This window comes from Dermacentor variabilis, chromosome 6, assembly GCF_050947875.1.
Source record: "Dermacentor variabilis isolate Ectoservices chromosome 6, ASM5094787v1, whole genome shotgun sequence".
Taxonomy (NCBI): Eukaryota; Metazoa; Arthropoda; class Arachnida; order Ixodida; family Ixodidae; genus Dermacentor; species Dermacentor variabilis.
This window is the reverse complement of record NC_134573.1, coordinates 176526894-176544576: the sequence shown is the minus strand read 5'-3', so window position 1 is coordinate 176544576 and position 17683 is coordinate 176526894. Positions and strand designations below refer to the sequence as shown.

The following is a 17683-nucleotide window of genomic DNA, read 5'->3' as shown; positions in this document are numbered from 1 at the left end:
TAAGTACTACGAAAGTCCCCGCTTTGGCATTTTTCCAATCGATTCCTTCATAGCATTGGTTTTGTTTCACTGGTGTGTGTGTGTGTGTGTGTATATACATATATATATATATATATATATATATATGTATATATGTATATATGTATATATATATGTATATATATATGTATATGTATATATATATACAAAGTTGATATTCCACTGCTGTACACAGCAATTTCTTGCAGCTTCACAAAAGCTTCGCAATTTTTAGGTGTCCTCATTAATACAGCCTCAAGCAGCTTTAGTCTCCATAAAGTTTGTATTTGTTGGAGGTCTGCTGAGAGACGACCTATGGAATCTGCACTGATTGCTAACCAACACTGAGAAGTGACTAGCAGTGACTGCATTTGCTGTTATTTGCACCATTGGTAGCAGCAGCACGCAGGGACTACATTGAGACTGACACATTGCATGTGCAACATGTTTTGTAGTCAGCAGGACATGCTTAACGTAGAGCACAGCTCATGACGCCACATGTGGTGACCAGTTGCCTGCAACATGCTTAGAATGGAGCTCGCGTCTATGATTAGGGTTTGTAGCTATTAGAGGTTGCACATTTGTACAATGAGTGGGCTGTGAATTCACTTGCCCTTATTTTCAGCAATGCTGAATCGCTCGCCAAGTCGTCGGGAGGCCTTGTTTCCAGCGTGGCTGTTCTGCACCAGGACGGCGCCAAGGCAGCGAGCGATTGCTTGGCTAGAGTAAGTAAACCAGTAACATTCATGTGTAGTTGGCCACAGATTAAAAATTCATTGGCCAATGCACCTCAATGGCGATCACTTCACGTATGCCAACCAATTGTCTTTCATTTCTCAGTTAGTAGTGTGCATGTGCTGTCCTCCCTTGTTGCTGCATGGACCTCCTGCTCTTTTTCGTTTGCAGGTGCATCTTTTAAAGCAATAGAATTCTGTCTAAACAGCATGCTGTACAAAGCACATACTGGCATGCAATAGAACATCAGTTAAGAGGAAGCTTTAGCTCGGGCCCAACTTCGACTCGGCCTATTCAAATACATGTTAAATGCAAAAAACGTTTCTCTGAGATAATCCCTGGGTTGATTGTAATGAAATTTGCTGCATTTGAGAAAGTTAAATTCTAGTGATTCTAAGAAGCACTACTTCGATTTAGGGCCTGAATTTTGTTTAAAATATTTTTAAAATTCAGAAGTTCTAAAAAAAATATAGAAGCATGAAGTTTACAAATTCATAGCTCTGCATCAAGAACGGATATTGCGGTTCTGTAAACAGCATCCATTAGATCGCTGAAAGCGGACAAATTCGATACGTCATTTTATATATATTATGCGAGTTTGTTGCTTTGTTTACAAGGGTTTTGCAGAAGCTGTATTTCCATATTGCTAAATTTTTTTAGATTCATGTGTAACAGTTCAATTTTGTCCGCTTTAGACGTACTATTAGATTCAATTCACAGAATTGATATAGTTTTCCATTGCTGAGTTAGAGTTGTAAACTTCATAGTTTTGTATTTGAAAATTTTGGATTTTTTCCAAATTTCAATAAAATGCTTACGACCTAAATCGCGAATTTGAAACGAACAGTCACTAGATGTTAAGTTTTTCTTTTAAATGCAACAAACCTCGTCAAATTCGGTGCAGTACTTGCCGAGAAAAACTAATTCTCCTTTTACATGTATTTAGACAGGAGCACCCAAGCTAGCTTCCTCTTCTAAGTGCAGCGCAAGTATTCAGAAATATCGTAGATTCCTGTAAATTCAATCTCTGTTAATTCAAATTTTTCTTGGATTCAACTGCACTGGATAGTCCTGGTGACAAAGCATACTCTTGGAAAACTCTTACTACTGACTAAGCATAAGGAAAACTCTTATTGTATTTACCCGAATCAAGCACGTGATAGGGAAGGGGGGGGGGTACAGGATACAAATGCATCTCCTCCTCTACTTTTGCCGTGACTGTGCATGGCTGATCATTTTGTGGGCTAGGTGCTTTATCTTGGGGTTAATCCCATGTGTCTAGTGTTGGCAGTTGCTTAATCAAGTTTCTGAGGTGCGGTATGGAGTTCTGACAGTGAGTGCTCGTAGTCAAAGCGAGATCTGTTGACGTTTGCCTGAGCGATGTTCGACACTGATAAATCTATAAACGTTCCTTCATATAGATCTTTTTAAAATTGTTTTTAATTTGTGGGTGCCATCTGGTGACGACTGCTGGCACTAAGCAGTCAGCGCACTCTGGCATGCCTCCAAGATTTGAGAGCAAATCAAACACTCGCGAATTGCATGCCATGAGCCACACTGCACCGCCTCGCTGGCACTCCTAACTGGGTTATTGCTGGACCTTCTTACAATTTCTTTATCAATTCTTACTGACTAGATACTATCTATCAAGAATGTCCTGGGAATTTGGGAGATTATTTTTACTGCTGACTTTAAACCTCAAATTAACAAAATTTACGATTTAAAGTTTTTCGTTGCTGGTACACCTTCGTTTCATCGAGGTTTGACTGTGTGTATGTGTGTGTGTGTGTGTGTGAGAGAGATCACTGCCATAAACCTGTCCTGCAAGCCCAGTTTCAAAGTAGTTCAGCACTTGCAAAGGGCTACTATTTATTCAATAGAATACAACCATTGAATACACTGCCTTTGAGCGCTGAAGAAGTGCTGCCATTGATGTACTAAAACATGAGTGCACTAAGTCTGGCTTTTGAGCACTGACAACATTGTGCAGCCATCTATGTATTACAAGGAAAGTTCGTTCGTTGAATTTATTTTGAAAACACTAACATTGCCAAAGTTTAGCAGTATCATGCTGACAAGCTAGGCTTATCGAAAATGCTTATTGGGTTTGAGAGCCAATTTGTGTTATGGTAATCTCAATCTTGTGGCAAAGTCCCTGTACTCAATTTTGGTGTGTTATGGAACCCCCATTCATGAAAGGGCCCCTCACCAGGCCACATACCATATTTTGGTTATATGCTGGAAGTTGTTACATGCCCTCTAGGAAGTGTTCTACCGCAGTACTTTTTCAAATTGGTTCCTTAATAGCCAAAATAGAAATATTTCGGTGCCGCGAACTCATGATTTTATCAGCCAGGCATCACCGCCAACATAACTCTCTACACTTGCACAGTCTAGCCTCCGCAAGCGAAATTCCTTCCCTGCGTTCTCCCACACCGAAGCTCGAGGATTGCGGGATGAATACGTTGCAGGCCTTGCCTTTTTTCATCTCTCCCTCGCGTTTTTGCCGAGTTGCACACATACGGTGACAATCCCGCACGCGAGCTGTTACGGTTGCCTCGTTTTGTGCTGGGGGCAATTTTGCGCGCTCGGCACGAGAACACCTGTTTAGTGGTATAAGTTGGTCCTACAAGAGGATAAAGGTACACGAACATGGCGCTGGAACACGGTACAGAATTAGTTTTGTTCTCTGCGTTCTCCATTTCCATTTCGTCTGCTTGTTCCTACATCGTGCAGACGAAATGGAAGTACATTTCTCTTGCTGTGATGCAAAGCAAAAAAACATTCAGACATTTGGTATGTGTATTTTGGTTATGCAACAGATTACACAAGCAACAGATGTTGCCTTGAATAAATCTTAGTGTCACAGGTTACTATGAGCAACGTCACAACATGTACATGTACGTAGGCGCGCTTGCTGATGTACGTCATCAACCCCCCCCCCCCCCCTTCCTTGTCTTCGAATGCGGCACCTGCGAGGAGAAGGGAAAACGGCATTCAGTTTAAAATTTCAGCTTTCTGTGGTGCGTAGCGATGTAATTATTAGCAGAGATGAACGTGAGCATGCATTGTATGCACTGCGCATACCGGCTCAAAATGGCCAGACCTGGTGAGAGGCCCTTTTAAGAGTAAAGGTCCCATCATTGAAAGTAGATTTAAAGCTGAGATCTAGCTTTCAGGAGCAAGTCAGTTTGGCTCATTGCGAACCGGCAATAATTCGTAACCGCATTGTTGCCATCCTTACATATGGCAGCTGGTGCACTCTACATTGTACCATCCTGTTAAAACATGTTATGTGCCCATTTTATGCAGGCAGAAGAGGCCTCCGGCAGCCTTTCCAACATCCATAAGGTTGTGGAAAAGAGCATCTCTGATGAAGTGGCTTCGACATCTGCAGTGAGTTTTTATAATTTTTTAATATCATTTTTAATTTAATTCATAATATAATTTTTATTTATGATTTATATATTTTATAAAATTATAATATAATTTTTAATGAATAATAAACAATTTTTAAAATTTTTATTGAAGTGGGGAGTGCGGCCCAGGCTTTGTATACGTTCTTTAAATCCTTCAACACCCTTAAATTTGAAAAAAGATTCAAGGGCCCCTGAACCTCCTTGGAAATTCATGTGCTCCTTGAAAACTCGGTATATGTATATGTTCTCATATTTTCAAATTCAGTGTCATTTCACTTTGCTGACGCTTCACACCTTGTACTCAATGTATTGTTCATCATGAATGTAACCACTCCTGCTTAAAGCCTCTAACCAGAGGCTGGCAGTAATCTTGAAATAAATAAATAAATTAAATATTGGAGGCGTCCTTTGAACATTCAAAATAACAGACTTTGCCTATAGACAGTGTCCGCCCCTGTGCAAACAATCCTAGATGTTTTCTTTTGAGATTGTTGCTAAACAATTGCAATGTGCAATGTCCACAGCCACCAACGGCAGGCTTGTTTAAATCACTGTTGCCGCTGTGGGGCTAGGCAAAGCCAGATCAAGTGACTGAACCATACCACGATTTTGCTGTTTTGGTGGTTAGTTCATGCCGCAGCTCTCACGGCCCCATTTTCAAGCCCTAGGCATGCTTTGTGGCAAGTAAGCTACAGTCCTTTTGGTTTTTGACGAGTTGCATTGGCTAAAATCGGGCACTACAGTTGACCATTGTGCCAGAATGTAGTTGAAGTCATTACAATAGGAAAGTCGACCTTAAGAGCTTGAAGCCTGTGTCCAACTCTGCAAACCAGCTGCAAGAAATTGCAGATAACAAGGAGATTGCACTATTTTTCAGTGTATGTGTACAAATAAGGTTTGTTCCCCCCTCCTTGAATTTTGTCCTTCGGCATCATTGAATTGTGCAGGGAAATCTCGTTAAACCGTAGTTGGCCAGAGTTCGGAATAAGTACATGCTAAACGGTAGTACTGTTTAACCGAAATAGCCAGAGATCGACCACTTACCTGTCAAAAACAAAACTCGGAGAGGGTGTGAGGGAAAAAACACAGTATTTATTCACTTCGTGCAACAAAAGTCTGGTATTTTCGTTTGATGCTGCAGCGGCCTAGCAGCGACATTGGCCTCAAACTTGCTGAAGCTGCGAGGCAGCTTTTCAGCCAGCCCCCTCTTCTCGGCAAACACTCGCATGGCAAATTCCTCGTTAGTGTTACGTGTTCTCCGTGCATGCGCGCGGTAGCGCTGCAGAACTTGCGGGGCGCCTTTTTCATTGCAGGGTGCTGTTCTCGTTGCGACGATTGCATTCATGAGGCTGACGTAATGTGTAGCTTCTGCCACTGTTGGGCCTGAATTGCCCGTGCTGTCGCTTTCCGTGTTGTCCTCGTCACTGTTGCTAGCCGACACAAGTAAATATGGCATTTGCACCAGTTCCTGGCCCCATGTTGCAATGAATGCATTCCTTAATATTTGACATTAAGGAATACACTATTTAATTTTTTAGAAAAATTTTTGCATAAAGGCAGACGTGCTCCAGTAAGCCCTTGTAATGAACATTGCCCTAGAAATGAGTCACTTCCATACTGTGCGTTTCACATCCAACAGTTAAGCCTGGTGCTCTGGTGTCGTTTGGCTGGTGTAGCAGCATGCCCCTTTCTCACTTTCTTTCCCTTCTTATTCCATCTAGTGCTCAATGGACCTAACTTTTGACAGGCTTGCACAGTGTGTGCTCACGTGTGCATGTGCTACCACCACCACTGCAGGCAGGTTTTCGTAATGTAATTGACCTTCAGCTTTGCATTCGATGCTGCTGTTTTGCACTTGTGTTTTTATGGACTAGTCTCATGAAAGGTGGTGGGAACAACTTTTTCCACTCTTTATGAATTCACGCTTTGCACTGTAATTACTGGATCAAGTGATCCGTTCATAGTCCTTTAATGTACTGAACGGCATACGGACATCCTATTAATTTCCCTGTTTCTCTCCTCTTCCTTCCTCTAAATGTGTGAAAGATGATCCACTTCATTCCAGTGTATCCAGTAGTGATGTTTCCAACAGTCCTGTTCCATGCTTCTTTTGTTTCAGATTCTAGCTGAGCAGAAAAGAGTTGCTGATGATAGAATGGCAGCCTGCATTAGGGGCATATCAGAAGCTGTCGCTGCTGGAACTGACGCTGCACAAGGCCAAGCTGACAGAGCCAAGGCCTTGACTGGAGACTTGGAGGCCACAGAGTCGCACAGCTGCGGCCAGCTTTTGTCCATGTGCGATTGTGGCACTGTGCAAACTGCACAAGCACAGGACATTTCTGAAGCTCTTCGTGCAGGCATTGCGAACAACATGGCAAAATGCTCCTCGGTGGTTTCTGACTTCTTCCGGAATGACCTGCAGGAGTATGTCCCCACTGGTAAGAGGGTGTTCCTTTAACATGCATTGTGTACTTTTCTTAACCCTTTGAGGGTCAATGACGTGCTTAAGTATACGGAGCCGCAAACAAGTTCAAACATGGCCGATGCCGTATATTTATGGCGCCGTGTGTATGCTTAAAAAGTGTGCCAATTTCCTAACTTTTCTATCATGTGCTGCCACTATGTGGGAATACAGGGAATTTCTTTTTCTCCCGCATCCCTCTCTCGGTTTTCATTGCACGGTTTGTTTTAGAACTAGTTTGCTCCAGCGCGTCTATACTACCAATTGCGCTTGGCGCACGTGCCGACGGTGGTTCGGGTTTTGTTCTACGGAAGGTATCGGCTCCTTGCGCTTGCAAAACTGATGGCTATGTCGTTACTAATCGCTCAAAGGGCAACCGCTTGTTTAGTGCTCACAGGGGTGCGCATAGGAAGGATGGCGCTGTGCATGCATTTCCGTTGCTTTCCTTTTCTTCTTTTTTTTTGACACTCGCGAAAACTAATTGCCTCTAGTTGGCGACGAGATGAAGATTAGGGGAAGTTTGTCGCACATGCGTTTTTTTACAGGCACACAACCACACACATTTCCCGAGTGCACGCACCTACGCAGTTTGATTACGGTATGAATGTACAAATTAGTGTAAGAGCAGGAACATTTGAGTCTACCGAATTATTCTCGTGTACGCATTTTCAAGGCCTTGAACTGTGTATAAAAATGCATCAAATTTTTAATTCTTATAAGTTTATTTCCTTTTTTGTTGTTATTCGTGAATGAAGAGTACATATATACCAATGCAAAATATTTTATTTTCTCACTTTATGGTCGCCCTAGAAAAATTGCGGTAAATTTTTTTAGAAATAAGTCCCTAAGAATTCAAATCTGCAATAAAAAATATCGACCTTCAAAGGATGAAAGAATGCATAGGCTTCACTCGGTTGGTGGTGGTACATTTCATTGTTTTTTGGCTCCAAGTAGGAGATGAGGACATGCCAGAAAGAGACGAGCTCGTCTGCTCTATTCCACCTCTGTCCTGTATTCTCAAAAAAAGGCAGCGGCAATTTTTTATACTGTCCAACATATCCGAAATTTATCACGGAAATCTGGGGCCGTTTCATCACGTCAAATCATTGCTGTTAGTCCCATTCTACTTGTGGGTTACCTTTTTTTGTAGACAAATAGACTTTTGATGCGCAAAAGAAAAATTTTTGTTGTTCATTTACAGGTAGTGAACATTTTAAAAGATCACTGCGTTTATCAAGGAAACTTGTGATTTTTAAGAGAAATAAAGAAACATGCACTGTAATCTCCTAGTAAGTGCTTTTCACATCGCCCAATTTATTTATACCAGAAAATGCAAGCAAATACTATTTCCGTATAATAAATAAGATGAATAACCAAAGGACTTCTTTAGCTCTCTGCAAGCTCCACTTCTGTTCAGACATGCAGGAAATACAGAGACGCTTTCATTATACAAACACTGAACACATTTGAATCCAACTTGCTGCATTGAAGAGTGCTGAATTCTATTGACTGTGGGAAGCAGTTTTAAATTATGGCCAGGGATTTCAACAATTAGTTGTCGAAAGTTGCAAGCTTTCTGCCTGAATTCTTTCGTAGTTTCTATTTTTAGAGCACGGCTGTGCAGATGGAAAATGATGCAGTAGACTTCAGTTCTTTTGACTCCAGTTAGATTTTTCGGTTAATTCAATCTAAACTGGTGCCCATGCATTTCTAGGGGCCAAAACTTTCATTCTCTATCCTAAAATTGGCCTTTGCTGTACAACTTCAACTTGACCAGTCAGCATGCGCACACCTGAGCATGCGCCCCTTTTTGGCCCTTCTTGTGGCGATCCCCTGGGCGCTGCCATGTGATGTGTCCATTGCTTGCCTCAACTGCCCCATTTGTCTCAATGTTTACAATGGGTGCGTATGATGTTGGTGTGGCTTAGCAAGCCTCTGTTTCAGGAGGTATCGGAGCCAATCGCTTGCTGGACATGAAGCTTTGGCCACAACTGCACAGAACATGCCAGAGCGCTTTGGGAGCCGATTAAGCTATGTTCAAATGGCGCGAGCAGTGCTTGTTCTGAAAGTGGGGCTAAATATGTATTGCAAGCTATCCAAACGTTCCGCTCCTGAATCGAATCGGAATTAGTGTTTTGCTCAGTAAATTTTCTCAGTGCAGTCACCACCTGATTATTTTCTGCCCGATCGCTTGCGGGTGTGCTCAGTTCTGATAGATTTGTTCTTGCTGAGCGCAAGGCTTGAATCATATCTATATTGTACGTTGTAATGCCTTGTAGCAAAAGATGTATTATTGCTTGTAACTCGCTTACTCTTCTGGATTGTGCCCTACCAGTGTATCCCTCATTTGTTGTGCATATATGATGCACATTTATTCAAGTGCGTACGCATTCACTTATTGACACGTTGGCGATTGAGTTAACATAGCTCCATGCCAATTGGGAAAGAAGTATCTCAATACTGTACATGAAACTATGACAGAAGCGCTACTCCCTTTGTTGTTTAACGAGCGGTATTCACTCTTGCCGACATTCCAGGGCTGAAGCACTTTCTTTGAAGGTTAGTAGAACAACGCTGGTGGATGAGCAAATTTCTGTATCGTCAAGGAAAGTGCTGGTAACATGTACGAACAGTTGCAGCAGTGGTCTGCAAACTTGGCCACACATTCATTCCATTCCTTAATATGCCAGTCACTATTCTTGCACTCAACTACTGCACATGTCTTCAATCCAGCATGATTAGAGCACAGTGCATTAGTGAAAACTCAGTTGCATTTCTGAAAGCTGATCGAAACCATTACTGCTTCCAACTTGCTTCTGTGCGTATTCGTGCGCTGACACTGAGGCGTTTAGTGTTTACATGATTGTGACACGCGCCTTCCAACCCTGCCTTTTTTTTTTCCATGAAAATTGGTTCTGAAATTGCCAACGTGGTGCAATTGAACATGAAACCATAACTTCCTTCATAACGGTTGTATGCTTTACTGCATAACCCGGTTGTGTTGCGGCGGAGCTGACTTGTGGCGAAGCTCTCTCTAAAATCCGGCCGCCATTGTGCAACAATTTTTCTAGCCAACATATCGGGTGCGCATTAGATTTCTGCTTTATTTAGGAGCTGTGATGTCATTCTGTAATTAGTTTTATGCTTCGGACACCTGGAAGACGGACCTGCGTTTGCTGAATTCTAACGCGCCACCAAGTCAAATACTGCCAAAATGAATCTGCAGTATGTCCTGGTATTTTTTTCTCCATCTTTTTAATTCAACCTGCCGGATAATTCTATCAATTTCGGCGGTCTATATTCGACTATATTGCAATCTTGTGGAATGTTATACATTCTAGTTGTCTACTCCAGACTATATAAGTTTACAGCCTTGGTTACAATGTTTATAGTACAAGCTTTGCAAATGTTCCTGGATTATTTGCATAATTTATGGCAGTTAATGAAAGATCATTTTGTTCAATTTCCATGTTCCAGCACAAGCAATTGACATTATGATGATCTATTTTTTTATTGCGGATTTATAATTCAGAAAAAATTCATGGCTCAGATAATCAACTCCCTAGTTGGTGCATGGAAAGAAAAGGGTAAAAATCAATCAAATTTGTTGCATCAGTTCCCCAGGCACTAAACAATAGCTTCTTTGTTCCAGCACATAATTAGACGGGAGCTCTCGATGTAAAGCTTCCATTTACTTGGTACTTCACTAGACTGCCAGCCCTAGTGGTACCTCACCAACGAATCTGTTGTACGCTCTGCTATAGTATGCAAACTTTCTATGTCTGCCAGGCTGCACTCCTCAGAGGCGGGAATACCAGTACCCGATGGAGTTGGCACAGACGTCGCCCCATGAGCGGATCCTGAGCAGGCTCAGGACGGCCACCGATTTCAGCGCTGCAACTCGCCTAGCGCTGCCTACATCTGATGAGGTAATTGCATTAGTGTATGTGTACAGTAGCCATGACATTGGTTATCGTATGCTACTTTGCATCATCGAGTCTGTTTTGGTAGTTGTAACTGCAATTCCTTAAAGTCAAATATCACGTCTGCTGAACTTTTGTCCACTGCAGGATGTGTGGATGTCATCTGTTCTTGCATGTGCAGTTGTCAAAGGTATGATTACAATACCTCTTTATTTACAGAATGACCTGACTGCACCACTGTGCAAACCTCATTCATCCTCAGCATCATCTTCGACGGAGTCGCTAGCATCTAATCCAGCGGTAAGCTTTTCCAAATTAATAGTACCTTGCCTTTAAAGTATACTTGCTGTTGTGCAAGTAAATGAGTCATTGAAACAAACGTACCGTATTTACTCGCATAATGATCGCACTTGCGTAATGATCGCACCCCAAACTTGCCGCAGCGATATCTCGTGTGCCAAGTCTAGCTAATAATAATTGCGCTATCTGTCGAATGCCACGCAAACAACTCAAGACAAACCAAGCGGTCTGCACGCACCAACCACTCTCAAGCAAATGCCCCATTTCATTACTTTCATCACTTTCTGCACCTCCATGACAAAAAAAAAAAGCTATTATGTGTAGGCTTTATAATGGCTGTGGTCAACAACAAAAAAGCGCCTTTCGATTCTTCTCATCGGCACTCGTGGGCACGCAACAAATCGCGAGCGGCAACTATAGCAGCCACGTTTACACTGATACGTTAGAAGTCTACCCTATTCATATGCCGACGCTTGTAACGCGGCTAAGATATTCGCCCACCCTTAGCGGAAACCTGCTGTATTAGGATAGTAGTTAAGACAAATGCCGCAGTTTCCGCAGCATGCCCGCCATGTGTTCCTATGTCACTGGCAGCTGAGCGCGCCCATCTGTTTCTGTCCCCTCATAGTGGACATGGCAATGTTATTGCCGCAAACTTGCCGATATTAACTATATTATTCATTACTGATACGGAGGAAACTGTTTCAATGCATGGAATGTACTCGTGAGAAGAATAAAAATTGCATTCGGCGCGTTTGGCTTGCTCCGCTGGCCACCATCTTTGTTTTGGTGTCCCGCACTACATACAGGGGCAGCCGCCTATTTGTTGACCTGTTGTCATGCCGCAGCAAATGCGAGATGGAAAAAAAAATTTTTTTTCTTTTGCGGGAAATTTAACCCACGTAATGATCGCACCCCTGAATTTGCATCAATTTTTTTTTACAAGAAAGTCCGATCATTATGCGAGTAAATACGGTAATACTGTCAAACCCATTTTAAAGAAATTCTATAGTTCTGCGAAAAGTGTTCTTTGTGTCAGTACAGTCGAATCTCGATAATACAAACTAGAAGGGGCCCGAAAATTTGTTCGAATTAAAAGAAGTTTGAAATGAAAGGACTTGTTTTTGGAGTATTCGTCCACCTAGCACGATGCACGAACAGTGCTAGTTCGGAAATATCCCGGCGCACAAGCACACAGGGAGTGAGAACGATGAAACTGCCCACGCCAGCCAACGCTCGCTCTCAGATAACGGCAGAAAACAAAACTTCAAGTAGTGGGATAAGCTGGCACCGGGCTGGTGCACAGGCAGGTGTGTGCGGAGACTGTCAAAGATGAGGAAGTAACGAGGGAGTTGAGAAGGAAGGCAAGGGGAGCATAGTTGTGAGGAAGCGGATTTGCTTTCCTGCCAGCTTGCTGGATGGTGCTAATTATCTCTGCCACCTACTGCCATTGAAGCAGTGGAGTTGCCGAGCAGGACTTGGCCTTCGCTACTGCATCCCTCTATGTGCGCGCATGTTTTTTCGTTCGTCCGCTGACAGATCAGCGGTGTGTTTACCTGCTTTGTTCTGCGTTCTTAACGCGAGTAATGTCTTACCACGATGATGTAATGGCCACTGGTCATGATCACGCTGATGTGCTCCCTTCTGTTGTGGCGTCACTGCGTTCAAAAGACGAGGAGAATGAGGTACTGGGTATCGCCTTCGCGTCCTTGTATCCAGGGCCTGTCTTGTACAGAATTGGATATGGCTTACTGTCTCCAACAACCTTTCCAGCAGGACGTCATTGCGTCATTGTAAAAAAAAAAAAAAAATACCCCGAGTAAGAGCTGACGCGAGCAGATGGCAGTTCGAAACAAGTGGTCCGGCTGAAACAAGCGTGAGTACAGATAGGATGGTCAGTCGGGTCCGCATCATACCAGTTTCTCATGCATATGCCACTGTAAGAGCCACTCTTATTGGTCTCCTCCACTTGCGGCTCGCTTGCCGGAGCAGCAAGCCACGAAAAATTGGCCCATGACCGATCCCTCTCGCGGCGCGTGTTTTGCTACTAGTGTGTCTGGGGCACTACGGCATGATGCAGAAACGGCGACCTTATCATTTAAGAGAGGGGAAAGTTCCACCACGGTTTTATTTCTCGCTCACAGCATTGAGGGGTTTCTCCTACGCCTTTCCTCTATGGTGGCGTCAGAGCAATGCTGGCTGGAGGTGCCACTGCGTGATTTGGCATGCTGCTGAGCATTGTCGGAGTGCAGTGTGTTCTAATTAACCATCGCAAATGCTTGCGCGTCCAAGTTACTGGGCGTTTTCACCCATTGAAATACACATAAATTTATGGGACCATGGTCTCAGTTCGAATAAACTGTAAGTTCGTATTAAGAGTATTCAAATTAACTAGATTAAACTGTAGTTCGTTGCATGTGGACTCTCCCTTCAACATGCACAAAAATTAACAAAACTGAAGCTGGCTGTGCCAGTTACAATTTTCATACCAAAGTGATGTCCAATCATACTTTTCGTATCTCACTTTTGTTCCTGGCACTTTCCTGCATCCAGCTCAGTTTTCATCAGAAAAGTCGCCTAAAGAGCGAAATGCGATGTAGTTCTTTCATAACGAAGCCCGCCGGTTCCAAACACCTGCCATTTTGAAACTATGAGTGCAGCTGGGGAATGCGGGAGATTGAAATTTAAGACAATGAGAAAAATAAAAACAAGGTGATAGCAGGAGCCAACGTTTCGACAAGTCCAGTTGTCGAAACGCTGGCTCCTGCTTTCACATTTTTCTCATTTTGCTGTTCATTATATTCAATAATTTAAATGTCAAGGTTAGTAGGCTGTGCTTGGTTTGGTTGCAGTAATGTCATTGGCTGTAGTTGTATCTGTTTCCTAGGACAGCAGCACAAAGCTACTTGGGTTTGGGCCCACTTACATATTTAACCCACCCCCTCTTTTCTTTAATGGGTCTGTTTTAGCCATGTGGCTTTACCATTGAACTTATGGAGCAAATACACTTGTATGTTAACTTTTGTGATTTGCATTGATTAGTTTGATTCAGATTTCGGAGAGCACACAATGCTATGTTGCAAGATACCTCAACATTGTCTGCCCATTCTTCAGACATGGCATTTTTTTATGAGTTGCAGCGCACCACATTTTCTTCCTTGCTTGGCTGATGAAAAGTGTTGCATGTTTCGGATGCTATTGTGCATTACATCAGTTTTGTTCTGCTGAACTGCGACGTCTTAAGTGCGAGCAACCACGAATTAACCATTGATGGCAAACAATAAGAGGGCAAAAATGCTATAGTGGAACACCGTTCATCTGTTCCTTGCTGTTTTTCCAGCTGCGATGTCACATTTTCGTTGTGCCAAACTAAATCCCATTGACTTCCATGTGTTATGTTCCCCTTTGATACGTTGCCATTCTGTAATGTTCCAGCATCTTGTATTGCATTTGAGTGCAATGCTTATGTAAATTTAGCGATGCAACCACTTGGTATGTTGCAACAAGCACTTGGCACGTTGAAACAAGCGACCAATGTTTTCAATGAGCGACTAAAGTTGCACAAACCAGGCAGAGCACCTGAAGAAATGTGTGCGTGGTTCCTGGTAGTTTTTAACGAATGTACATTGCCAAATCCGGCAAATCCCGGGCTACGTTTTAGGGCCAGCAAGGATCTTGTATGCATTGCATAATTGCCAGTTCTTATTAGTCAGCTTCACTGCAGTAGAGTTGTGTTATGTGGTGATGCATATGCAGGCACTGAAATTCAGAGTTGAAATCAAAATTTCAAGGGCCCACTGTGAGAACATTGTATGTGTCCCTTAACTATAGACCCACACAGGTGCTATATCTGGTCTAAGTATGAGCACTGATACATCTAATAACTCTACTTGCAGTCATTCAGAGATACTTCTAAAGTTGCATTGGCAATTTGCTGCCTTCCACATGGTTACGTTTTCCTAGCTGTTTATTTCTTTTTATTTATTATTTTTTTTTTAGTCTCTTCAAACAAGGTTCTACTGTATTAAGTTTCTGATTCACTGTCTATCCGATATCCTTGTTCAGCAACCTCATTGTCAATGAAAAGATAAGGTCAGTGCTCCTGCTTTATTTCCTTATTTATTCTCTACTTTCAGAGGAAGTTTTAGCTTGGGGCCTTATATCTAGATACATCGAAAAAGAGAAATAATTTTTCTCGGCAACCACTGCGCCAAGTTTGATGAGGTTTGTTGCATGTGCAAACCTCAAACCTCCATCAGGCAATAATGCAACAAACCTAGAAAAATTGATGTATTGACTGTTGCTAGTGAATTTTTGATTTAGCTTGTCAATTTTTTAATAGAAATCATTGAAAATATTTTCAAAAAATCAGACTATCAATTATACAACTCTGCAACTCTGCAATAAGAAACAATATCACGATTCCGTAAATTGTATCTGATAGTACATATAAAACACAACACTGATGTACAGTGTAGCCCACTTATAACGAACCCACTAATAGTGAAATAGCGGTTATAATTAAGTGATCTTGATTTCCTGTTCTAATTTCTGCATTTTCGAGGTCTTCTTGGTACAGTTTTAATAAAGTAAATAAACGCAACTCAGCGGATATAGCATGCAGTAACTGCTCTCACAGCGCTCTTGCACTTTCCACGGTAACAGCTTGGCCTGCCCTGTGCTTCCTGCAACGACATTTTTTTGACACTGTCGAGTCCATGAGACCCGGAACGTCCACGGTTAAATGAAAGGTGCTCTCTCTGAAAGTGAAATGCGTGCTCTCTCTGAAAGTGAAATGCGTCATTTCGGATGAAATTCACCAGAAAAGCAAGACTGACATTGTGCGGTCGACTTTGGCAACAATCATAAAAGAACTCAAGCAACATTGATGCTGTTTTGGACGACGTTGGCATCGGTGAACGGAAGTGGATGTGCGCTTCCACTTACAGCGATGTAGAAGAGGGGCTCTGCAAATGGTTTGCAGATGCTCGTGCAAAGAGCGTCCCACTCAGTGGGCCAGTCCTGCTAGCAAATGCTGAAGTTTGGGGCTTGTTTTTGGCCATGACAACTTTAATCCAGGCAATGGATGGTTGCAGCGTTTTAGAGAATTGGCATGGCATCTTGTACAAAAGCATTGTCGGTGAAGCTGCGTCTGTTGACGAAGACATTCCCCAGCGTTCGCTGGAGAAGCACAGCGACCGCATACTTGAGACATACACCGACAGGGACATGCATAAAGCTGCTGAAAAGGGGCTATTTCTTCAGCTACTGCCAGCGAAAACGCTCGCAGCAAAGATAGATAAATGCGTAGGAGGAAAAGCAGCAAGAATCGCATCATCGTGTTGGTGTGTGCGAATGTGAATGGCCCAGACAAGTTGCCCCTATTGATCATCGGCAAGGCTAAGAAACAGCGGGGCTTCACCAAGGCATGGGTGACAGGAGACATCTTCTGCAAGTGGCTCAGTGACTTTGAAAAGGTGAGCGCGAACAAGTGCAAACAGGGCTTCTACCAACCAGGAAAACTGGGAATTCTCAGATTTTAAGTACTCTGGAAATACTCAGGGAAAATTAGCTGTAATGTTATTCAAAGGGAACTCAAGTCTCGCTAATGCTGGCTCGAGTAACAGAGAGCAATCGTAACGAATCTACTTTGACGCTGTGTCGTCGGCTGTAGGAGTTGCCAGTGTACAGTCAACGACAAACTTTCCAGACACCCAATAATTTGGACAGCTTGGCGGCGCCATTGCGTACCCCATAGTCAATGTATAAGAACGTCTGAAATTTCAGACGAGAGACCCTTGCGTCGAACTTTCCAATCCTTTTGCAGCGATTGCAGGTCCGAAATAGCATTAATAAAAGCCACTGCCACCACCATTTTGATTGCCTCGACGCCTCAAACCGGCGATCGCACGCAGATCTGCTGGAAACCATAGCCACCAGCACAACAACGCTAGGCCTAGCTGTTTCGATGTTCACTATTAAGCTTCTTGCCGTTCGGTGCCGTGTTTTTCATTGAAAGAATTTGCCGCTCTCAGCAATGGCATCAACTTTGCCTATGTGGTCCTCACGATTAGCTTCGAAGCGTAGAAAGCACGGCGCGTTGTATAATACCAGCTCCCGAAAGCTAGCATCGCCTTGGTACTGTAACATTACGCAGTGTAGCATGTGTAAACGTATTGCTGTGAAACATAACAAACGTATGAAGGGGCAATTGTCACGGGACACCGTATGTGTTCCTTAATTATACAGGTGTGCACCTGCCATCTCCTGTATCAGTGCGAGCTGATATGCCTAAAAGGTGTACTGGCAGGCATACAGAGTGTTTTCGGATGTGCCTGTGGCAATTTGAGCCCTTTAAGGTCGTAAAAAACATGCATTAAGACATGCGGCCCCTAAGGAGTTCATCCAAAGAATCGGACGTTGTCTGTACATCTGACCAAGAGGATGCTTCAAATGGTTCTTGAGGTGAATGCGCGGCAGAAGGACGAGAACGAAAATGACCTACACGTTGAGGAATGAACTGGAAAGGAAGTGTGCCGCCGCTTTTTTGAAGGAGCTTGAGCTAAAGAGTGTGTGTGTCGCCTGACACCGAGATGCAGATGCCCCTCATCCAAAGCAAAATAAACTCTTTAAAGTGCTCAGTGAGATGCAACACTAAGGCGTCGTGCTCAAGCTGAGAGTATATCAGGACAGTTGAGGTTGACTTGTTGAGAGAGAACCTCACTTGTGACAAAGTTCGGGCCTCATACCAATGAGCTTGCTATCAGTTCATAGAAATGGCTCGTATTTTAAAATATTAGCTTCTGTATGCATCTTCTTTTTATTTG

The 17683-nt window shown here is 43.0% G+C and overlaps 1 protein-coding gene across 1 annotated transcript in view; it reads left to right on the top strand.

Moving 5' to 3' along the window:
- Klp61F (Kinesin-like protein at 61F) overlaps positions 1-17683 on the top strand; it is a 77482-nt gene that overhangs the window by 57337 nt on the left and 2462 nt on the right. Inside the window, exons 19-23 of the mRNA XM_075696907.1 lie at positions 644-743; positions 4066-4149; positions 6292-6610; positions 10423-10562; positions 10776-10856. Of these exons, the coding sequence (XP_075553022.1) occupies positions 644-743; positions 4066-4149; positions 6292-6610; positions 10423-10562; positions 10776-10856 (724 nt within the window). The remainder of the gene's footprint in view (positions 1-643; positions 744-4065; positions 4150-6291; positions 6611-10422; positions 10563-10775; positions 10857-17683) is intronic.